The 24,449-nt window shown below is 47.4% G+C and overlaps 1 protein-coding gene across 1 annotated transcript; it reads left to right on the forward strand.

Moving 5' to 3' along the window:
* The first annotated feature begins 1,055 nt into the window (after positions 1-1,055).
* Positions 1,056-22,367, forward strand: Sf3a3 (splicing factor 3a subunit 3). Its single transcript, XM_051171395.1, has 17 exons — positions 1,056-1,259; positions 1,542-1,589; positions 1,913-1,965; positions 2,071-2,176; positions 2,837-2,909; positions 4,945-5,036; positions 7,255-7,337; positions 8,695-8,833; positions 10,434-10,502; positions 11,425-11,492; positions 11,936-12,043; positions 15,235-15,304; positions 16,876-17,040; positions 17,128-17,238; positions 18,409-18,499; positions 21,057-21,112; positions 22,088-22,367. Exons 1-17 carry the CDS (start codon positions 1,164-1,166, stop codon positions 22,163-22,165), a joined length of 1,506 nt encoding a protein of 501 aa, XP_051027352.1. The 5' UTR covers positions 1,056-1,163; the 3' UTR covers positions 22,166-22,367.
* Positions 22,368-24,449: the final 2,082 nt, after the last annotated feature.

A 24,449-nucleotide genomic window follows, 5' to 3' on the forward strand; every position in this document is an offset into this window, starting at 1 on the left:
TGTCCTGAAATTGCTTTGTAGACCAGGCTGACCTTGAACTCACAGAGATTTGCCTGCCTCTGCCTCCCGAGTGCTGGGATTAAAGGCGTGTGCCACCACCACATGGCAAATTATCTTTTTATTATTTTTTATTATTTTTCCATGCATGTATGTGTACATGTATGAATGGATACTATGTGTATGGGGGTGCCCACTCATCCCTAGGAGATGGAGATACAAGTGTTTGTGTGCCATCTGACCTGGGAGCTGGGAACTGAATTCGGGTCCTCTAGAAGAGCAGCAAGTGCTCTTAACTGCTGAGCCATATCTCCAGCCCCAATTAATGGACTCTTGGGTTACATACAGATTTGTCAATTATAAGTAACACTAACAGGTACACATGGACAATGTCTTTGTTTCTCTGCCTAGAGTAGGCATGTAGACTCCTTTTTCTTGAGTTGCTGCTGAAAAAAAGAAAGAAAGAAAGGCAATCTAGATTTCATTTTCTAAGTCATGCAGTGGCCAGATGTGGTGGTCCATACCTATAATCCCAGCACGTGGTAGGCGGAGACAGAGAGTGAAGGATTATAGAAACTCGCAAGTCAGACTGTGCTGAATAGCAAGCATTTCGTTGCTTCAGTATACCACATTTTACTTAGAGTCCTCTGCTAAAAAGCAAAGGTTGTTTTTACCTATGATTTTAAAGAATAAAGCTGCCACCGTCCCCATTTTACTGACGGACACTAAAGTCCAGACAAGGGGAAAACATCACCAGAGGGCGCACAATGAAAACTAGAGATTCCAGTTCTACTTTCCCTTCTGTAGCCTTCAATTTCTCGGCTCACACCAGTGTGTAAAAGCAGACGCAGCTGGGTGCAGCAAGCCCCAGGCAGCCACCCTCAGCCTCTAGGATTTTTGCAGGCATCCTGGAAGACTCAGTCGTTGAGGCATCGCGCCTCCACACCTCCAGACAGCAGAGGGCAGTGTAGCTAACTGTTGCCGGCCGCGTCGACTTGCGCCCCTTGCAGTGTTCATTTTTTCTTGAACTTCCCAAGCCACTTCCGGGACACACGGAACTTTGGTGCAGCCGGATGCAGAGGCCTGAGACGCAGGCGCGCAAGGCGGCAGGCGCTGCTTCCGGCCGTGTTGGTGGTCTAAATTAAGGCGCTGCGGCTAAGGGAGAAATGGAGACGATTTTGGAGCAGCAACGGCGCTATCATGAGGAGAAGGAACGGCTCATGGACGTCATGGCCAAAGAGATGCTCACTAAGAAGTCCACGGTGAGTGGGTCGTGGTCGGGGCCGCATCAGAAGGAGGGCCTGGGTCCCTTGCCGAGCCCCTGAATGCTTTCTTCGGCCTCAGACCCACCCAGCGCCCCATCTTCATCTCCCATTTATGCTGTCTCGGCGCTCTGGCCTGGGTAACGTTTTCCGTGGGCCCAGCAGGCCCTCTGCTTCAGCCCCCGAGACCTAAACCTATAATAAGCTCGTCCCTTCGAGTGGCCTTCCTAACTCCGACTCAGACTAACGGTGTATGATGTATTCCCGTTTGCCTTCCTGCAGCTCCGGGACCAGATCAATTCCGATCACCGCACTCGGGCCATGCAAGATGTGAGTGCCCCGCTGTCCGCTTCCCCTTGGGACGGGCAGGGCGGGAAAATTGCTGCCAGGGGAAGGTTCGGGGGCTCAGCGTTGAGTCCTAACCCCTGGGTGCTTAGATTAGTCCTTCTCGGCTTCTTAGACAGATGTCCTGTCTTTGCCTCCCAAGTCCTGGGATTAAACGTGTCTGCCGCCACCACTCGGGATCGGGGAACTTTCAAGACCTTGTATCTCGTGAAGTTTCCTTAGTCTTTGCCAAGACAGCCATTGCTGCTTACTTAGCTCTGTTGTTGTACGAATTGCGTCATTCGGATGGATTTGTGTTTGCCTTGCAGAGGTACATGGAGGTCAGTGGGAACCTGAGGGATCTTTATGATGATAAAGATGGGTAAGTGACAGTCACATCCCCTACCGCAGTTAGTGCTTCTGAGGAGCAGCGGTGAGAGGATTGGCTTTGTCCTTTATGCTCTTTGGATTTGTTGTTATTTTACAGACTACGAAAGGAGGAACTCAATGCAATTTCAGGACCCAATGAGTTTGCTGAATTCTATAATAGACTCAAGCAGATAAAGGAATTTCATCGGAAGCACCCAAATGAGGTATTTCTCTAAAAACTCATCCAAAAGGGAAGAAAAAGGTGCAAGGAAAATGGGGGGTATGCCATCCAGATGTCTCTCGAAGAGAGAACTTCCCTCCTTAACTGGAGCATAGTTAGCTGACATTTTCCCTGGCGTCCCTCAGCCTGTAAGGGAACACAGAGAAGGCGCTAGGGCCTGCTTATTTCTGGCCAGTGAGAGATGGGTAATTTTTTGCCCTAGAGGTTTTTTTGTTGGTGGTGGTGGTGGTTTGGTCCAGAATTTGTCTTTATCATAGGCTCTCCTACCCAAACTTACTTTGTCCTTTTTCTCTTTCACAAGAATTTCCGCCGGCCAGTACATTGTGCTTCTAGCTCTGCCTTGAAATCTTCTACCAACTCAGTGATGCTCTGCCCGCTTCCAGAGTTCATTGTGTCTTCAGGGTTCATGTCCAGTGCCAGCTCCCTCATAAAATATCTTTGCTAGACTCCCTCCTCCATAGCAGCCCTTCTTTAGCACGCCGCATTGCATGGCAATGACTCCTACCTTGCTCTGCTTAGCAAAGCCAATGGAGCGCAGTAGTAAGCGCCTCCAACTCTCGAGGGCAAGTGGAGCTTTAGAAGTACCGCGCTTTGCATGCCTGAGACACTGCCAGATTCACCCAAGCTTCTCTCCCTCCCTCAGATCTGTGTGCCAATGTCAGTGGAATTTGAGGAGCTCCTGAAGGCTCGAGAGAATCCAAGCGAAGAAGCACAGAGTAAGTATGGCTTAGAGTTCCTTTCTGGAACCTTCAAATCCATTCTGAGCTATATAGCTAGAACCTATCTTTTTTCTTTTCTTTTTCTTTTTTGGCCTTTATTTTTATTTTGCCTGTGTGGGTGTTCTGCCTGCATGTATGCCCATGTGCATGTGTGGGCATGTGTGATGCCTGAGGAGGCCGGGAGAGGGCGTTAGATCCACTATGACTATAGTTACAAATGGTTTTGAGCTACCGTGTGGGGCCTGGGACTCAAACCTCTGTCCACTGCAGGAGCAGCCAGTGCTCTTAACTGCTGAGCCGACTCTCCAGGCTCTACAAATAAAAGCTGATTAAGTGTGTTCATTTAATCCTTGCTCTCAGGAGGCAACAGGCAAGCAGTTCTCTGAGTTCAAGGCCAAACTGCTTTACATAGCAAGCTCAGGCCAGTCAAGACTACATAATAAAGCCCTAATATATAAAAGTCTTATATACTGCTGGGTGTGGTGGCACACATTTTCAATCTCAGCACTCAGGGAGGCAGAGGCAGGTGGATATCTGAGCTTGAGGTCAGTCTGGTCTACAAAGTCCAGGACAGCCAGGGCTAGAGAAACCCTTCCCGGAGGGGAAAAAAATGTCTCATATACTTGAGGTGAGTTAAATCAAATAGGATGAAGATAAGTATCTTTGGGGGTTTTGTCGTTGTTTTAGCCATTATGCCATCTCTCTAGCCTTTTGGGTTTTTTGTTGATGTTGCTTTTGAGACAGAGTTTCTCTGTATTACTTTGGCTGTCCTGAAACTCACTCTGTAGACTAGGTTGGCCTCAAATTCAGATCACCTGCCTCTGCCTCTGCCCCAGCCTCCAGAGTTCTGGGACTAAAGGTATTACAGGCTTGTGCCACCACTGCCTGTCTTCCTTTCTTTTATTTGTGTTTTTTGGGGAGCTTGCTTCTTTCCTTCCTTTTTTTTTCTTTTTCTTTCTTTTGACAGAATCTCTACATGTAACAGTGGTGGCTGTCTTGGAACTCTGTAGACCAGGCTGGCCTCACACTCACAGAGAACCACCTGCCTCTACCTCCCGAGTGCTGGGATTAAAGGTGTGTGCTACTGTGCCTGGCTACTCTTTTTATTTATTTTATTTTATTTTAATTGTGTATGTGTGTGGGCATGCTTGCAAAAGTATGTGTGTAGAGGTCAGAGGACAGCTTTGTGAATTCACTTCTCTCCTGTTTTTACCTACGTTCTGGAGTTTGATCTCAGCTCTGAAAGTCACTTTGCTGGCTTTTTTTCTTTCCTTCTTTTTTCCTCTTTTTTTTTTGTTTTTTTTGTTTTTGTTTGTTTGTTTTTGTTTTGTTTTGCTTTTTAAGACAGGGTTTCTCTGTATAGCCTTGGCTGGCCTGGACTTGCTTATAGACCAGGCTGGCCTTGAACTCACAGCGATCCACCTGATCCACCTGCCTCTGCCTCCTAAGTGCTGGGATTAAAGGCGTGCGCACCACCGCACCTAGCGTCAGTTTTTCTTTTTTAAACAAGGTCTTAATACTGTCCCTGAATTATTTTTGTTTGTTTGAGACAGGGTCTCTCTACATTGTATTAGCTGTTTTGGAACTCACTATTTAGACCAGGCTGCTCTTGCTGCCATGTCTAGCTGGCCTTGAACTCATGATCCACCTGCCTCAGCCTCTGGATGCTAGTTTTAAGCAAAGGACAGGGTAGTATGGGGCTTCGATTTATATCCAGAGATTTAGCTCATTTGATAGAATCTTGGAGAATGCACGTGAGACCCTGAGTTTAAATCCTGGCTGTGTAAGCCAGCATGGTGACACGTGCCTGTAATCACAGGATGTAGGTGAGAGCAGACCAATCAGGAGTCTGAGGCCAGTTTAGGCTCCATGAAACCCTCCTTTTAACTACCACTCCCTAGGACCTCAGGAATTAGTAGCTGGGTTTTCAGATTGGGTCTCTGGGCTATATTAACATCCTGATAATTTTATACAAAATGTTCAAAAACATAGTCTACCATACCAGAATCACTGACATGTGTGATTCCTTCAGACTTGGTGGAGTTCACAGATGAAGAGGGATACGGCCGCTACCTTGATCTCCATGACTGCTACCTCAAGTACATTAACCTGAAGGCGTCTGAGGTAAGGCCTGGAGCGTGGAGAGAGAGTCTCATTCTCGGGTCTGAGTTAGGACACCTAGTTAAAACAGGTAGAATGGGCCCCGTGTTACCTATATAGATATTAAGTAAATGATTTCATTTCTTTTTTCTTTTTTCTTTCTTTTTTTTTTTGTTTTTTGTTTTTTGTTTTTTAAGGCAAGGTTTCTCTGTGTAGCCTTGGCTGTCCTGAACTCACTTTGTAGACCAGGCTGGCACAAAGATCTGCCTGCCTCTGCTTCCCAGAGTGCTGGGATTATAGGCGTGCACCACTGCCCCTGGTCTTTTCGTCCCTGCCGCCCCCCAGACAGGGTTTCTGTGTAGCCTTGACTGTCCTGGACTCACTTCGTAGACCAGGCTGGCTTTGAACTCACAGCGATTCGCCTGCCTCTGCCTCCCAAGTGCTGGGACTACAGGCGTGTGCCACCATGCTTGGCTCTTTTTGTATAAGTATTTTCCTTGACTGTATGTCTGCACTATGTGTGTGCCTGGTTCCCTGAGAAGCCAGAAGAGGGAGCTAGCTCCCCTGAAACTAGTTTCATTACACATGTTATGAGCTACCATGTGCATGCTGGGAACTGAACCTCGGTCCTCTGCAAGGGTATCAAGTGCTCTTAACCTCTGAGCCATCTCTCCAGGCCTGCCACTTTATTTTTTGACACAAGGCCTCTCACTAGACCTGGAGTTAATCCTTTCAGCTATATTGGCTAGCTGCTGAGACCCCGGAATCTTCTGTCTCTGCCTTCCCAACATTGGGGTTCTGGGTATGAACCACCAAGTCCAGCTTTCCATGGAAGCTGAGGCTCTGCACTGAAGTTCTCATGCTTATACTGTAAGCACTGGAGGTCTGCGTCGCCCTGGCCACCCTGGAACTCACTCTAGACCAGGCTGGCTTTCAAGTCAACAGAGATCTCCCCGTCGCTGCCTTCTGAGTACTGGGACTGAAGGTGTGTGTCACAATGCCTGGCCAGTTTCTTAACCCATAAATACTTCCACTGCTCTGTTAGGCACACAGTATGAGGTATGGGAGATAGAAGGAGGCTGACCTCAGTCAGACGACAGCTAGTTCATGTCTTTTGGTCAGGGATGTGTTTATTTGTTGTTTGTTCAGTGATGAGGTTTAAAACGACAGTCTCAGGTCACAGAGAAGTTTAATAGTAAGGTCATAGGTAGAGCATGGTGGCTCACCTTTAACCGAAACATTCAGGAGTCAGAGGCAGAAGAAGCTCTGTGAGACTTTGTCTCAAAAAGAAAAGAGAAAAGCTCCTGATGGGGAAATGTCCCCAAGCGCAGCTGCTGACCTTTAAGTCCTGTAGGCAGGTGCCTTGTTCTCTTCTGCCCCTCCATACATGCTTCAGAGGTGCTCAGGAAGTGGCTGTGTGGACTAACACGGGCACCTTTCAAGACCTTATTTTAGAATGCAAAATCTTTAGACGGGATCCTGGCCCACCCTAAATAGCCAGCATGCGTCCTGTTTGGATTAATGCTTGATCTTGTAGAGTTAGTTTCATGTTCAGCAATCTTCTACTCACTTCAGTGGATTCAGTAGCCTTACGTATTGAAATATAGGGGGGGGGAAAACAACTCAGGAAGCAGAGGCAGGCTCTGTGAGTTTGAGACCAGCCTGGTCTACAAAGTGAGTCCAGGCCAGCCAGGACTGTTATACAAAGAAACTCTGTCTCCAAAAACAAAACAAAACAAAAAAAGAAAACACGTGAGCCAAGCCTTGATACCTGGTTAGAGAACGCGCAGTTTTGGCTTTGACTTAAAAAACAAAATAGTAAGCCGGGCGTGGTGGCGCACGCCTTTAATCCCAGCACTCGGGAGGCAGAGGCAGGCGGATCGCTGTGAGTTCGAGGCCAGCCTGGTCTACAAAGCGAGTCCAGGATGGCCAAGGCTACATAGAGAAACCCTGTCTCGAAAAACCAAAAAAAAAAAAAAAAAAAAAAAAACAAAATAGTGTGTGTTTGTGTGCACACAGCTATGTACGGTGGTCTTCAAGTATGGAGATCACAGGATGACTTGAGGGCATTAGTCCTCCCCTTCCACAGTGTGGGGCCCTGAAATAGAACTCATTCCCTGACACTTGGCAGCAAGCCCCTTTATCCACTACTGGGCCATCCTTCCAGCCCTTGACCTTATTTATTTATTTTTTGGAAGATCAACTAAGTTATCATCCTGACTCTTACCTTTTCTCTTTTCAGAAACTGGATTACATCACATACCTGTCCATCTTTGACCAGTTATTTGACATTCCGAAAGAAAGGAAGAGTGCGGAGTATAAAAGGTAGGCACTCACGGGTTCCCGCGTTTTCTGGGTGTAGTTAGAATTTCATGGAAAGGTCTGAGGTCAAATTCAGGCTTTTGTTGCCTGAATGCTGTACATGAATGACTTCTGGGTTTATCAGAAGATAAGGATGGTGAGTGTTATGCTTTAAAATATTTGTAATAGGGGGCTGGAGAGATGGCTCAGTGGTTAAGAGCACTGCCTGCTCTTCCAAAGGATCCCGGTTCAATTCTTAGCACCCACATGGCAGCTCACAACTGTCTGTAACTCCAAGATCTGACACCTTCACACCAATGCACATAAATTTAAAAATATATATATATATCTGTAATAATGGCATGATGACACACACGTTTAATCCCAGCACTCTCAGAGGAAAAGGCAGGGGGGTCACTGAATTCGGCCTGGTCTACATAGTGAGTTCCAAGCCAAGCAGAGATGCATAATGACACCCTGTCCCAGAAAATAAAGTGAACATTTGTGATGGTCTGATTGTGGACAAGGGTATGTGTGGAAACACCTGTAATCTCACCTCATATATAATTTTGGATAATTTAGAAGAAGTCTGTTTGGGGATCTCTGAGGGTTTTTTTGAGACAGGGTTTCTCTGTGTAGACCAGGCTGGCCTCGAACTCACAGAGATCCGAGATCCACCTGCTTCTGCGTCCCGAGTGCTGGGATTAAAGGCGTGCACCACCGTGCCTGGCTGAGGTTTTGGAGTTTAGTGGGGAAAGTTTCCAGGACTGGCTAAACGAAGTGCTCAGATCTTGTATTAAGTGATAAGTAATAATGAATTAGTTTCTCTTCTTGTTAGTGCTCCCTAGGCTTGCTCTTTCTCATGTTCTCCTTCCCTGGTTTCTTTCATTTGCGGGTTAATTGAGACCTAGTATTGACATTATATCTTGAGGATAAAAGTAGGTAGGAAAGGTGAGGATTTAAGTGGTAATGTGAAGAAAAAAATAAACTTACTTAAAAACTAGTAGTAGGGGCTGATGCGGTGGCTCAGTGGTTAAGAGCACCGGCTGTTCATCCAGGGGTCCTGAGTTCCATTCCCAGCAACCACGTGGTGGTTCATAACCATCTGTGATGAATCTGATGCCCTCTTCTATCTGATGCTCTCTTCTGTCGTGCAGGCATACATGCAATAGATTGCTTACATCCATAAAAATAAGTAATAAATAAAATAAAATAAATAAAGATAAGTAACATGCTTCAGTCCTATCCCGAAGTGCACACACTCAAACCGTATGAGTGTGACTCTACCAGCTATTATTAGGAATTAATTATAGTTCCCAGGGCACAGCAGGATGTCACAGGTAGGGCTGCGATTGCTTTCTCTGTTGCATGTCCTCTGCAGATACCTGGAGATGCTGCTGGAGTACCTCCAGGATTACACAGATAGGGTGAAGCCCCTTCAGGACCAGAATGAGCTCTTTGGGAAGATTCAGACCGACTTTGAGAAGAAGTGGGACAATGGCACCTTTCCCGGATGGCCGGTGAGCTTCAGTAGAGTTCGTGCCAGGGAGGTGAACTGATCGTGTTAATCCTCAGTCTCTGCTTCAGGACACTGGTGTCAGTCAGTCCCTTGGCACCAGCTCTGCCCTGGGGCCAGGCATCCTTTGTACACTCGGAACAAGGTTTGTCAGGACCCATTAGACATTGTCTAGGCCCAGGATTGATTGATTGATTTATTATCTATTCACTTTACATCCTGATCACAGCCACCTCCCTCCTCTCCTCCCAGTCCTACCTTCTCACACTTTTCCTCCCTTTCCCTTCTCCTCAGAAAGCTGCTCCCCCCAACCCACCCCAGCACCTCAAGTCACATCAGGACTAAGTACATCCTCTTCCACTGAGGCTGGACAAGGCAGCCCAGCTAGAGGAAAGTGATTCAAAAGCAGGCAACAGAGTCTGTCAGAGACAGCTTCTGTTCCATTTGCCAGGGGACCCACATGAAAACCCATCAGTTACATGTGTTGGGAGCCTTGGTCCAGTTCATGCATGCTTTTTGGTTGGTGCTTCAGTCTCTGTAAGCCCCATGGGCCTAGGTTAGTTGACTCTCTTGGTTTTCTTGTGGAGTTCTTGTTCCAGGCCCTTCTATCCTCCCAGACCCTCCACACGACTCCCTGAGCTCCACCTAATGTTTAGCTGTGGGTTTCAACATCTGTTTCCATTTGCTGCTGGGTGCAGCCTCTCAGAGGACAGTTATGCTAGGCTCCTGTCTGTAAGCATAGCAGAGTATCATTAATAGTGTCAGGGGTTGGCTTTCTCCTGGGGTGGGTCTCAGGTCCTGAGTGCTAGGATTTAAAGACCTGTGGTACCATGCCCAGGATTCCCCCCCCCCCCCCCAAGACAGGGTTTCTCTGTATAACCTTGGCTGTCCTAGACTCACTTTGTAGACCAGACTGGCCTCTGCCTCCCAAGTGCCAGGATGAAAAGCACCACCACACCTGGCTTCAGCCCAGGATTGGTGTATGTGTGGTGTGTGTGTGTGTGTGTGTGTGTGTATGTGTGTGTGTGTGTGGTTTTTTTTTTTTTGGTTTGGTTTGGTTTTTTTCCAGACAAGGTTTCTCTGTGTAGCCTTGACTGTACTGGGATTAAAGGTGTGTGCCACCATCACCTGGCAAATGTTACATCTTTCTTTTTTTGGTGGGGGTGGGGGGTGGGCTTTTGAGACAAGGTTTCTCTGTGTAGCCTTGGCTGTTTTGGACTCGCTTTGTAGACAGGCTGGCCTAGAACTCACAGAGATCCGCCTGCCTCTGCCTCCTGAGGCATGCACCATCATGCCTGGCCAGCCCAGGATTTTTAACAACCATATCCTGACTGCTCTGTGGCTCCTGCTGACCAAAATCCGATCAGTTTGTATGATCAGAATCTATGTTTCTACTCCTGTTGACAAACTTGAACTTTAAGGAAGAAAACTAGCCATCTGATTTTGGCTTTGTTTTGTTTTGTTTGCTCTATTTTGTATGAATTGATTACTGTTTGTAAATGTGATTAAAGAAGGGGGCCAGCCAGTCCTAAGAAGGTCCATGGCTCCCTGGCCTTCATTCCTCTTACTAACCTGGATCTTAATAAACTTCTTGTCCCTGCCAGAAAGAGACGAGCAGTGCGTTGACCCATGCTGGAGCCCATCTTGACCTCTCTGCGTTCTCCTCCTGGGAGGTATGTTGCATGACGCTAGGTGGTTCTGCTCTTGCTTGGCTAGCTGTGGTGGTGGTAGTGCTGCCGCTGCTGCCGCTGCGGTGGTGGTGGTAGACTTATTGTGTAGGAGTAGGTGTGTGCCCCCGCATGTGCACATGTGCCACAGCATGCATGTAGAGATAAGTTGTGGGAGCTGATTCTCCTTCCACCATGTGAATCGGGGATCAAACCCAGGTTGTCACTTGATAGCAAGCGTTTTTTCCTTACTAAGACACCTCATTCGCCCTGGCATCCGTCAGAGGGACCACTTGCTCTCCTGCCTTCAGTGTCTTAGACTTGTAACAATGCCATTTCCTAAGGCCAGGCATGTACAAGGGATATCTAAAGATTAGAAGAATAAAACCCTTCTAACTTCTGAAAAAGTAAATTTCAGAGAAAAGTGAAATGATGTTATAGTGTCTTCAGGGTTTGCGGGAGGCTGGGGCCGAAGAGTTGCTCTGAGTTTGAGTAAGACCCCATCTCAAAACTCAAACAGTAATTCCAGAGCAAAACAAGGAGCTAGAGACGAGTTCAGTTGCTAATCCCAGCACTTGGGAGGCAGAGGCAGGTGGATTGTTGAGTTCGATGTCAGCCTGGTCTACAAAAGTGAGTCTGGGACAGCCAAGGGCTACCCAGAGAAACCCTCTTGGGGGAAAAAAAAAGAGAGTTCAGTTACTTAGCATGTGTGAGGTCCAAGTTCAGTTTCCATCTCTGCAAAAATACTGTATGAGTGATCTGCCTGCAGAGAGCCATGGAACCCTGCCCTCCCGGTGTGGCTGGGCCTAGACCTAGCAGTAGCCAGTCAGTCTTTGGGAACTGAAAGCTAGGGGGTTGGATGCAGAATATGGTCTCACCTGGAGAAAAAACAAATTGTGTTATGTGGTAACTACCTTCTCTTTTGTAGGAGTTGGCATCCCTGGGTCTGGACAGGTTGAAATCTGCACTGTTGGCTCTAGGCCTGAAATGTGGAGGGTAAGAACCTGGTTTTTCTACCAAACTCGCAGTCACTGTGTGTTTGGATGGTTCTGTGGGTGGCTCCTATTCTATTATTCTGTGACTCTATGCTGCAAAAGTCATCTTGTGCAGAGCGTGATGGTGAATACTTTAACCCAGCACTTGAGAGGAGAGGCAGGCAAATCTCTATGAGTCTGAGACCAGCCTGGTCTTCGTAGTGAGTTTCTTTTTTTATTTTTTTATTATTTATTTTTGGTTTTTGGTTTTTTTCAACACACGGTTTCTCTGTGTAGCCTTGGCTGTCCTGGCCTCATTTTGTAAACCAGGCTGGCCTTGAACGCACAGCAATCCACCTGCCTCCACCTCTCGGGTGCTGGGATTAAAGGTGTTTCCTTTTTTAAAAAAAAGTCATCTGTGTAGTAAGTTCACCCTAAAATCTTATGTGCCTCTTACCTCCTTAGGACCCTAGAAGAGCGAGCTCAGAGGCTCTTCAGCACCAAAGGAAAGTCGCTGGAGTCACTCGACACCTCTCTGTTTGCCAAGAATCCCAAATCAAAGGGAACAAAAAGGTGAGTAGCTGAGGCACTCCTCCACTCTGGCTTAAGTCTCTTCCTCATAGAGTCTGCTTTCCAAAAGCTGCTCCTTTTGCTTTGCTTTTCCCTTTTAAGTCAGAGTCTCATATAACTCGGGATGGCCTCAGGCTTGCTGTGTGTCCAGGCCTGACCTTAAACTTCCTCCTTGGCCCGTATCCCTTTGCCTCTGTCTCCAAAGGGTTGCGATTGCTTGCCTGGCGCTTGTTTGTTTGTTTGTTGAGATATGGTCTCACTATGTACCATGGCTGTACTATAACTCACTCTGTAGACCAGGCTGTCATCAAAGTCAGACATCTGCCTGTCTCTGTCTCCTCAGTGCTGGGATTAAAGGGGAGCACTGCTAAGCCCAGCTAAGGATCACACGCTTTTTTAATTTGAAAAAAATTTTTAAAATATTTTTTTTAATATTTATTTATTTTTAGTGCATTGGTGTTTTGCTTGTACGTATGTCTGTGTAAGGGTGTCAGAGCTCCTGGAACTGGAGCTACAGGCAGTTGTAAGTCGCCATGTGGATGCTTAGAATTGAACCCGGGACCTCTGATAGAGCAGCTGGTGCTCTTAACCGCTGAGCCATCTCTCCAGCCCCAAACCTTTTTCTTTTATTGAAGATAGATTGTTCTCATATAATATATCCTGATTGTAGTTTGCCTTCCCTCTGTTCCTCCCAGCCCCTCTCCCCGCCTCTCCCTAGGCTTCCCCTCCCTTTCCATCTATCATTAGAAAAGAACAGGCCTTTAAGAGATAACAGCCAAATGTGACAAAATACAGTAAGACAAAGCAAAAACTATCGTATTGAAGTTGGACACTATTGTTTTTAAACAAAATCCCAAAGGTTCTATTTTACCAATAAAGACTCAGGAGCCAGATCTTGGGTGAAAGCCTGCTAACTCAGAGAGGCAGAGAAAGCACCCAGCTGACCTTCCTACTCAGCCAACATCCCAGAAAGAAAAGCCTCTTCTCCATGCTGTCTTAAAAACTCCCAAGCTCAGCTGGGCAGTGGTGGTGGCACACGCCTTTAATCCCAGTACTCCGGAGGCAGAGGCAGGCGGATCACTGTGAGTTCAAGGCCAGCCTGGTCTACAAAGCAAGTCCAGGACAGTTAAGGCTGCACAGAGAAACCCTGCCTCAAAAAAGAAAAATAAATTAAAAATAAAAACTCTCTACAAGTAGAACAATATGATAGGCAGATTTGGGCCCAGGGGTCCCGCTCAAACTAAGGCACCAGCCAAGGACAATACAGGCGGTAAACTTTAAACCCCTTCCCAGATCTAGCCAATGGTCAGAATATTCTCCACAGTTGAGTGGAGATTGTGATATGACTTTCTCACGTACTATGGTGCCACACATTTGACCATGTCCCCTGGAGGGGGAGACCTGGTGGCACTCAGAGGAAGGACAGCAGGTAGCCAAGAAGAGACTTGATACCCTATGAGAATATATAGGGGGAGGTAATCCCCCTCATAGGGGAGGGGAATAATGGGAAAATGGGGGGGGGGGAATGGGAGGATACAAGGGATGGGATAAACATTGAGATGTAACAAGAATAAATTAATAAAAAAAATAAAAATAAAAATAAAAACTCCAAAGCTTGAGCCAGCTGTGGTGGTGCACACCTGTATTCCCAGCACTCGGGAGGCAGAGGCAGGTGAATAGCTGTGAGTTCAAGACCAGCCTGGTCCACAAAGTGAGTCTAGGACAGCCAAGGCTGCACAGAGAAACCATGTCTGGAAACCCCAACTCCATCCCCCCCCCAAGAAAAAACCAATTCCCAAGCTCAGTGTTCCTCCCTTCTACTTCCTGTTTGTCTCCCTATTCATCCTTCTCACTTCCTCTCACTCTGGTTTTTTGCCTGTGTTCATTCAGTGTCGACTGGTTGCTTGCTCCACCTCTTGATTTATGGTTGACTTTATTTAATCCTGTTTACAGAAGGCTCTTGGGTTAAAGGTGTTCTAGGGCTGAGCCACACCACAACAAGAAACAGGTTTTTCCAGTACACAGTCTCAGGGTTCACAGTGTGATCAAATACCCCACAACAGGACATGGCAACCCAACAGAAAGAAAGAGTCCCAAGAGCAGGCACAAGAGTCAGACCCACCCATTCTCACAGTCAGAGTCCCATACTAAGCTGATTGCTATAATATATACACAGAGGACCTGTTGCAGACTCCTGTAGGCCCTGAGCTTGTCACTTCAGTCCCTGCCTAGCTTAGTTGATTCAGAGGGCCTTGTTCTGGTGTTTTCTATCTCCTCTGGACCTTACCATCTTTCTGCCTCTTCCACGGAGTTCCCTGAGCTCCCGGAACGAGGGTTTTAATGGAGACCTCCAAATGAGACTGATTCTCCACAGAATGTCTGGTTGTGGGTCTCTGCATCTGTTCCCATCTGCTGCTGGAGAAAGCATCTCTGGTGATGACTGCATAAGGCCCTGATCTAGGCCACCCTGAACCAGATTCTGTCTCAAAATAGCTTTTTTTTTCCTACCTTTTTTTTTTTTTTAAAGATTTGTTTGTTATGTATACAGTGCTCTGCCTGCATGTACACCTACAGGCCAGAAGAGGGCATCAGATCACATTGTAGATGGTTTTGAGCCACCCAGTGGTTGCTGGGAATTGAACTCACGACCATCTCTCTAGCCCCTCCTACTTTGCTTTTACCAATAGCAGTTAGATATATTTGTAAGCCACGTACTTACACAGGGTATTGTTTTTGGTTTGAGCATTTTGGGGTATTTTGGAGGGTTTTTTTGTTTTTGTTGTTTTGTTGGTTTTTTTTTTTTCTCCTCCTAATTTGTCACAACAAGCCTGAAAAGTAGTTATTACTCTGATTTTTGCAGTAACTTGGAAAAGTTGCAAAATGTGACCTTTCTTGCCGTTGCTAAGCAAGAGTTAGGGGTGGGTATCATTTACTTGCTTCCTGTAAACTGTCATTTTGTAGATTATAATGCTACGAGTTGAAATGGTATTAACGGGTCATTCACTCTGTAGGCAAGGTTGGGAAGAGCCACCTGGATTCCAAGAGCTAACCTCATGACTTAGAGCAGACAGCTTGCGTTGTGTGTGTTGCTCACTCGCATGCTTGAGATTTTCTGATGGAATCAGTGTTCCTGACAGAGCAGCCTTAGGTACAAAAAGAACCCTTAACTGAATCGGCTTGTTTCTTGTTCTCAGAGACACTGAGAGGAACAAAGACATCGCTTTCCTGGAGGCCCAGATCTATGAATATGTGGAGATTCTTGGGGTGAGTGCATTGTCTTCTGAGGCCTACAATGCTGCTTGGTGGGAGGATTGGGTAGGAAGGCTCTTTCCCCCCAAGTTCAAATAAGGAAGAGGGTGGGCAGTGCACTAGTTCAAGTGGTTCTCTTGAAGCCCTCAGTACTGCAGGAGGTTCCTGCTCTGTTGTTAGGTTATATGACCAAGGCTGCCCAATTCCCACAAGGCCAGACTAGACAACAGGCTTCCCCCCGGCCTCAGCTATTTGCTGAGGTTCAGCGTAGACCAGGGGGTGACTCAAGAAGCAGGTACTCAAAAAGCCAGACAGAGATGACTTGCAGCAGCCTTCAGGTGGGATCCACTGTGATGAGCACTTTGCCCATGTTGAGATAGTGGAACCTATCAAGGCTAGTACCACGATAGCTGTGAATTCTCCTTGCGTACCCTCCCAGGGAGTGCCAAGGGTAGGTGGGAGGTGGAAAAGGATTGGCTTGCCCAGGAGAACTTGTTCATATACCTGCCCTTTGGGGTGGACATGATTCTACCTTAGTTTTAGCACCCCCCACTTGGCTGGGAGTAGTTCCCCATTGGTTCTGTAATGAGTGATTCCCTTGAGAGACCAGCCAGATATTAGATGCCAGAGACAGTGAGCTTAGGCTGGGATGACGTGGGCAGCAGTCCTCTGAAGGTGGCTGAGAAGTCATTACCTTTGTGCCGTTGGTGTGAGACGTGCCTACCGCTTTCCCCCTTTTCTGGAAGTGTTTTGGTTTCTCAGACAGGTCATGGTACCTCTCTTGAGTTCTAGCCAGTTCTTCCTTGTGGTTTCCTGGAGTTGCTCTCACTAGACACCAATAGGATGCTTGTGATTACTCCACTATTTATGTTTGTTGGTTTTTAAGCATGATACTGAATTTTTTCATATGAAATGAGTATGTCATGGTCCTTAAATAACTCACATTATTGTCAAAGGAAACAAGTAGCTGTGTGCAAACTGAACCAAATAGGGAAACTCAGGGTGGAAAGTGGTCATCACAGGCAGGAGGGTCACCACAGTAGAAAGACTGGCTTGGGGGCTTTTCACCAGTGGTGCTGAGACCTTGTCTGTGGTGCTCTGCAGCCTTAGCTGAGGGTCTAGGCAAGTGCACTAAGACCTTGGGCTTTCCCTTCAGAACCAGGTATGCCCTGTGACCACGGTTCCGATAACAAGGCAAGGCTTAGTACTTGCTGTGTGTGTGTGTGTGTGTGTGTGTGTGTGTGTGTGTGTGTGTGTGTGTGTGTGTAGTCTTGCATGTGGACTCTGTTCATACCTTCTACCTTGGTTTGAGGCACCGTCTCCTCTGTTGCTGCTGTACTTCATGCTCCAGGCTTACATGCCCAGGCCTTTTCACATGGGTTCTGAGGCTTGGGCTCAGCTCGTCGGGCTTCCTGGCAAGTCCTTTTTCACCAGCTGAGTTATCATCTTGCCAACCCAATTTAGCCTTATTCTACAACCAAAACCATATCCTTGCAAGTGATGGGTCAGCAAGAGTTAGAGGAGGTGTCACCTCGTGTGCTGTACTAATGTGCTGTGACCTCGCTTTTCTTTATAACCCACCTTAGGAACAGCGACAGCTCACTCATGAAAACGTACAGCGCAAGCAAGCCAGGACAGGGGAAGAGCGAGAGGAGGAGGAGGAAGAGCAGATCAGCGAGAGCGAGAGTGAAGATGAAGAGAATGAAATCATTTACAACCCCAAAAACCTGCCCCTGGGCTGGGACGGCAAAGTAAGCCTGACGGGAGCCCCTGTCCCCTCCCACTGTGGAAGTACGCAAGAGCTGGGTGAACTGATGCTGTTGCTTGGTTTCTTGTAGCCCATCCCCTACTGGCTGTATAAGCTTCATGGCCTGAATATCAACTACAACTGTGAGATTTGTGGAAACTACACCTACCGGGGGCCAAAGGCCTTCCAGCGGCACTTTGCTGTAAGTTTAGGGCCATTTCTCTTGGGAATTGAGCAGAAACATCACTTTAGGAAAGCAGATGGTAGCGGTCTTTGAGGGTGACTGGTGTCCAGAGCAGAGAGGAAGCAGAGAGGCCCCTGTCTGTGGCCATGGGCTGCGCTAGCCCCGAAGCCTCGCTTTGGCTTTTGCATGCTGGTTCATGCTCTTGTTGCCTATAGTGTTTTGGACCACTTCTGGCTTCTTGGTCATTTCTCTACACTGCTGTTAAAAGGAGCTGGGCAGGTTTGGGGTTTTTAGGTTTTAAATAGGCCTTTGCCTCTTTGCAGGAAAAAAAAAAATAAGGCACTGATATTTACCAACCTGTTCTTTTGAGATTTATTTATTTATTATTATGTATACAGTGCTCTGCCTGCATGTACACCTGCAGGCCAGTAGAAGGCATCAGATCACATTATAGATGGTCATGAGCTACCATGTGGTTGCTGGGAATTGAACTCAGGACCTTTGGAAGAGCAGGCAGCGCTCTTCACCTCTAAGCCATCTCTCCAGCCCTCCAGCCTGTTCTTGACATGAGCTGTGTCTGAGTTCTGCGTCATTAAGTGGGCTCATTCTATGTTCCGCCCTTGGTGTTTGGAGCACATTATACATAATGGAAAAGACATGTGCTATATTAGACAACCCAGTGAGTTATGTGAACTCTCCTCTCAGACATGTTGCCAGCTGCTCCTGGGTCCTTTCCTCTGTGTCCCTGAGTGGGCCCTGAGTTTTTCCTAGTACTCCTCAGGTGACTAGGGTTGGCATCCAGGATGAAGCCTGTGGTAGCTTCTACTTGAGAGTCACAGCTGTGACTTCATTGTGCTCTCCCAGCTCTCTCAGCCCTTCTCATAGCTGCGCAACCATGTGCTCCTGAACCTCCAGAAATACCGGCTTGTGCTCACAGCCATGCAGGTCAGGGAGGGGCTCTGGGTGTACCAGCTCCTCCATAGCAGAGTCATGAGTCTGGGTTGTGCTCCTCTGACACCGCTAACTCTAGAACATGCAGCTTGTAAGCTGAGACAGTGCAGCGCTGCTTGGCAGTGTCAGCCCTGTGCCAGTCCCAGCCAGCTACGTGGAGACACACACCTCAGAAGGAATGAAGGGAGTGCCGTCTCAGCTGTCCCCATTTCACATTGTCCCTTTCCTTTCTTCCAGGAGTGGCGTCATGCTCATGGCATGAGGTGTCTGGGCATCCCAAACACTGCCCACTTTGCAAATGTGACACAGATTGAAGATGCTGTCTCCTGTAAGTAACCTTGCCGACTGTTCCCTAGCCAGGCCAAGTGGCCACTCGTACTGCTGTCCCAGTGTCCTGCTGATCCCGGCCCTAGGGCAGCGGTTGTGGCTATAGAAAGCTAAGGCTCGTGTTTAATTAAGGGAGTGAGCTTGTCAACTGACGACATCTCCCTTGAAAAGAATCTATGCTGAGGTGAGAATAGGACTTTTAGCCTGAGTCGGTGACCTTTCCTCTGGAAGATTCTGAGTGGATGATATTTTACTCCTCCGAGCTGATTTTAATGTGTTACGAACCACTGATCCAGAAGAAAACAGAAATGCTTAGTAAGCTTATTTCTGGGGCGGCAGCGAAGTGCTTGCTGGAGGAGGGCTCGGGTGGCGTGTGTGGCGGGCGCTCCCCCTTGCCGGGCAGGCAGACCCCTGTTCTTTCTTACCTATCTTCTTGTGTTTCACCTCAGTGCTAGCTAGACAGTTGGTTGTACTTATTGTTGCGTTTTCTTTAGACAGGGTCTGATAATGTAGCCCTGGCTGTCCTGGAACTCACTCTGTAGACCAGGCTAGCCTCAAACTCAGACATCTGTCTACCTGGGCTCCTGGGTGCTGAGAGTACATCACCATGCCCAGCTTCATGACTTTATGTGTGCATGTGGGAACATGTATGTGTATGTGAAGATTACAGGTTCCTTGATCACTTGCCGTCCCCTTCCCCCCACCCCCCGTTTTTTTTTTGGTTTTTCGAGACAGTGTGTACAGCTCTGGCTGTCCTGGAACTAGCTCTATAGATTTAGGCTGACCTCAAACTCACAGAGAATCTGCCCACTTCTGCCTCCCAAGTGCTGGGATTAAAGGCCTGTGCTACCACCACCTGGCTCTCCTTATTTTTAATTAATTGATTGATTGGTTGATTTTGCTTTTTTTGAGGTAGGGTTTCTCTGTAGCCCCCATGGACTCGCTTTGTAGACTAGGCTGGCCTCGAACTCACATCGATCCACCTGCCTCTGCCTCCCTGAGTGCTGGGGTTAAAGGTGTGTACCACCCTGCCCGGCCTTTTCTCCCCCCCTTCTTTCTGTTTTTGTTTGTTTTTTATTTTGGTTTGGTTTGGGGTTGTTGTTGTTGTTGTTTGGTTTGGATTTTTGTTTTTCCAGACAGGGTTTCTCTGTGTGACCAGGTTGGCCTCGAACTACAGCAATCCGCCTGCCTCTGCCTCTGCCTCCCGATGCTGGGATTAAAGGCGTGCGTCACCACGCCCGGCTATTTTTTAAACTTAAAAAATAGTGTGTCTGTGTATCTGTGTATGTGTGTGTCTGTGTGGTGTGCAGGATCCTATGAAGCAGAAGAGGGCATCAGATCCCCTGGAACTAGAGTTACAGGCAGTTGTGAGCTGCCATGTGGTTGCTGGGAATTGAACCCTGGTCCTCTGGAGCAGCCAGGGCTCTTAACCACTGAGCCATCTCTCCAGCCTTCTGTCCGCCTTGCTTTTTGGGATAAGCTCTATTCTCAAACTTGGATCCCATCCATTCAGCTAGGGTGGCTGGCTGGCCAGTGAGCTGCAGAGATCTGCCTCTCTCCTACAGCATTAGGGCTGCTTCACATCTGCCTTTACATAGGTACTGGCATGAGATCCACGCCCAGGCCTTTGTGCTTACCTGGTAGGCTTTTTGCCTTCTTGGCCATTTCCCTGGCCCTTGCTTTTGTTTGGGGGATGGAGTCTGACTCTGTAGCCCAGACTGCCCTAAAACTCAATTTGAACTGGTGCTCCTCCTGCCTCAACCTCCTCCTATGTGCCGGGATTACAGGCATGAGCCACCACCCCTGGCCCAATTAATTGCCTGTTTTATTTTTGCCCTTTTGCTTTATTGGTAGGAAATTATGGCATAGTTAATAGAAAATGAATCATAATTCTACATTTGAAATACTGAGAAAAATCTTTTCTGAGCCAGGCAGTGATGGCACACGCCTTTAATCCGAGCACATGGGAGGCAGAGGCTGGTGGATCGCTGTGAGTTCGAGGCCAGCCTGGTCTACAAAGCCAAGTCCAGGATGGCCAAGATAACATAGAGAAACCCTGTCTTGAAAAGCAAAATAACAAAAAACAAACAAACAAAAAACCACCTAACCAGGGCATGTATTAAGACTTCTCGGCTATGATCCATTGTTATTTTATCCCATACTTCCTGTAGACTGTTCCACATTAACTTCTTCTTTTGAAAGTATTTTCTTTTCTTTCTTTTCTTTTTTTTTCCCCGAGACAGGGTTTCTCTGTGTAGCCTTGGCTGTCCTAGACTCACTTTGTAAACCAGGCTGGCCTCGAACTCATAGCGATCTGCCTGCCTCCACCTCCGGAGAGCTGGGATTAAAGGCATGCACCACCACACCCAGCTCCAGCCTGGTTTTTAAGAAGTCCTGATGAGCCTTTTTTTTTTAACAGCAAAATGAAATCCTGGTAAATTTTGCAATAAAAGGGGTTTTATCTACTGGTGGTTCTAAATCATAATGCCTCCTGGGGGCAGGAATCCTGCACCCAGTGGACTGTGGGTACTAATGGCTGCTAATCTCTCTTCCTGCAGTGTGGGCCAAGCTGAAACTGCAGAAGGCTTCAGAACGATGGCAGCCTGACACTGAGGTGGGTGCTTGCAGTGTGTTCGGTGTGGTGTCAAGTGACAGTCCGTCACCATGCATGCAGAGAGGTTTACTGTCCTAGCAAGTGTAAATGGAGTAGGATGTGTCCTCGCTGGTCTCGACAGGTCTTAGATGAGTGTGCCATGCATTGAAGGTGTGGTGGTGACATCCGGGTCTTGGGGAGACTGGCAGCAGCCTCCTTTAGTCTATGTCAGTATTTCAGTTTTGTTTTGTTTTGTTTTTAAAGATTTATTTATTTATTACATATACAGTGCTCTGCCTGCATGTATGCTTGCATGATAGAAGAGGACACCAGATCTCATTGTAAATGGTTGTGACCCACTATGTGGTTGCTGGGAATTGAACTCAGGACGTCTGGAAGAACAGACGGTGCTCTTAACTGCTGAGCCATCTCTCCAGCCCTTGTTTTGTTTTTAAAGATTTATTTATTATGTATGCAGTGTTCGGCCTGCATGTACACATGCACACCAGAAGAGGGCATCAGATCTCATTATAGATGGTTGTGAGCCACCATGTGGTTCCTGTGAATTGAACTCAGGACTATTGGAAGAGCAGCCTCTTAACCACTGAGCCATCTCTCCAGCCCCTCAGTTTTGTTTTTTAGCATCAAGAGCCTTCCCAGCTATAATGTAGACCTGCAGCACTAAGCGTGCATGGCCTCCCTATCAGCCCCTGCAAGTGGCCTGTGGGCAGGAACCTATGCTTCTTAGAAACCATTTCACACTGCCGTGTTGGTCAGCCTTTCCCTGCAGGCTACTGTGTCTCAAACCCAGGGTGTTTTCCCTACATGTTGGAAGAGTATGTAGAGAAAGGTTGGGCCACAGCAGGTGCCACTCTCTGTCTATATAGGCATTGGTTCGCTCTTGGAGCTCTGGCTGAGAAAGCTATATGAGGTGAATGCTGATTTCCAGGTACCAGAGTTTGCTGTGCAGCTCACTGTGTAGCCCTTCCTTTTCAGGAGGAGTATGAAGACTCCAGTGGAAATGTCGTGAACAAGAAGACATACGAGGATCTGAAAAGACAAGGACTGCTCTAGTGGTCGGCTGTGCCCGGCTTCCCTGAGATCTGTTTTCTATTTTTCCAATGCTCTTAAAGACTTTGGCTATGTCGTCTCTAGCCAAGTGTGCACCTTGTAGAGACAAGACACGCTGGCAGGTTTCAGAATTGAGGTGTTTTATCTTTGTTTTATATTAAAAAGATCTGTGGGAAAATAAAACCAGCCCTTGTTCTGGATGTGTTGTTTCTGAAACCCGGGTTTATGAAATAGTGCAACCCTGTTGTTAGTCCCTCCTGCCTCGTTCTCACCGACTTCAGTAGCGGCTTAGATTTAGCAGGTAGTTATTACTGCCTGTATTACGGGAGGTAGTTCTGAGTATGTGTCTCACTCGGTAGCCCAGGCTGGTCTTGAACTCCCACCAATCCTGCTTCAGCCCTTTCACTGACAATCCCCAAATGAGCATCATGTCAGGGTGAACTCTGCCCTCAGTTGCCTCAACCAGCAGTGTACATAAAGGAGAAAACAGTGTGAGCCAGGCCTGGGGCCTGAAAGTGGCCTCAAGATTTGCCTGTTTTATTTGCGTAAAGAAAGTAGCTGTAGTTGGTCTTAGCAACACTAGCTTATGGTTCCAGCACCCGGTGACATGTCTGGTATCTGAGTCTGAAGCCAGCCAGGGTGACAGTGAGACACTGCCTTATAAAATCAAATTAGCTGGAGCCAGACATAGCAGCAAAAGCAGGCCTGTATTCAAAGCTTCTAGGCAGCTCAGGCAAGAGGATGGCTGCAAGGAAGAGCTGCTCTGGGTTCCGAATCTGGTATTCCAGATTTCAGGAAGTCCTGTCCTACCTATGAGGACAGTCACTGAAGGCTGACTACAATTCCCCAGAGCCTTCTTGGCATGGTGACCCTAAGCTGGTTTGTTTTTAGGTGTTATTGTGAAGAACCCCACCTCTGCCTGGCCATCTTCCTCCACATACCTGTTGTCCCTGTGCCCATGGCAGCAGAAGGCTCACTACCCCTCCTCTGTGTTAAATTCCTTTGATCAACACATTCCTTGTATGACACCTTGTGCTTTGCCTCTGCCGGTCCTCACGGGCCAGATGAGCATCCTCCCCTGGGCTTGTGCAGCAAGGAGCCCATAATCACATCTAATGAGGTCAATTAGAAACTGATTACTGAAAACTAGGCCAAGGTGAAAGGAGACATTGCCCTCTCTGGAGAGCTAAGCGCGGAATGGAAAAATGGAGGAAGCCCTCTCTGGCTGCACCAGTAACACCATCATGGGCCATCAAGGAATGCTCCGCTGCTTTGTAGCTGTCACACCACACAGAGTAGGTGCCTGAGACTCCAGGGTTAATGAGATGCCCTCTTATGGCTTGGAGGGGAGGTGTGATAAGAGCCTGAGGAGTCCTATGAATTTTTTTTTCTTTATTTCGGCCTGGAGAGATGGCTCAGGTTAAGAGCACTGACCTCTTCCAGAGGTCCTGAGTTCAATTCCCAGCAACCACATGGTAGCTTACAATCATCTATAATGTGATATGATGCTCTCTTCTGGCCCACAGGTGTACATGCAGGCAGAACACTGTATACATAATAATAAAGTCTTTTAAAAATATTTATAAAAAATTATTTATTTCAAGCTGGGCGTGGTAGCAACACGCCTTTAATCCCAGCACTCAGGGGGCAGAGGTAGGCAGATGGCTGTGAGTTCGAGGCCAGCCTGGTCTACAAAGCGAGTCTAGGACAGCCAAGGCTACAGAGAAACCCTGTCTTTAAAAAAAAAAAAAAAAATTATTTCAGATATGAGTGCTCTGCCTCTAAGCCATCTCTAACACCTCTGAATTATATCAAATATGCCTTGCAGGGAACCTGGGCTCACCTGTTGCAGCAAAGGCTGCTTTTTTTTTTTTTTTTTCTCACTGCTTATATTCCACATATTGAATTTTTGGACTAAAATGTTAACTATTGTATGACCTGGCTGTACACTCCTGGATACACACCCAAAGGACTCTAAGTCAGCACCCCAGATGCTGCCTGTGAGCCTCCCTGTCTTATGCATGGGTGCTCAATGCCCTCTGACTCCTCAGGTGTCCAGGTAGGTCTACAGCTGGGATGAGGCAGGCATGGAGAATGCAGGCTCTTCCCTCTATCCATGGGAGGGTGCACAGACTCAAATTGGTAGGTAAGAAGCTCTGTGGATAGTCCAGGTGATCACGGGGTAGACATGGACTGTGTCTGATTCTGCTGAGCACCCACCCAGCATACTCCTGAGCAATCCCTCCAGGCATGTCTCTTCAAACTAGAGAGAAAGGACTTTACATTG

The sequence above is a fragment of the Acomys russatus genome, chromosome 29, assembly GCF_903995435.1.
Source record: "Acomys russatus chromosome 29, mAcoRus1.1, whole genome shotgun sequence".
Lineage (NCBI taxonomy): Eukaryota > Metazoa > Chordata > Mammalia > Rodentia > Muridae > Acomys > Acomys russatus.

Coding starts and splice junctions, on each gene's coding strand:
- Sf3a3 (XM_051171395.1), top strand. CDS start 1,164: ATGGAGACGATTTTGGAGCAGCAACGGCGCTATCATGAGGAGAAGGAA. Junction 2,177..2,836: donor ATCGGAAGCACCCAAATGAG/GTATTTCTCTAA, acceptor TCCCTCCCTCAG/ATCTGTGTGCCAATGTCAGT. Junction 17,041..17,127: donor CCCTGGGCTGGGACGGCAAA/GTAAGCCTGACG, acceptor GGTTTCTTGTAG/CCCATCCCCTACTGGCTGTA.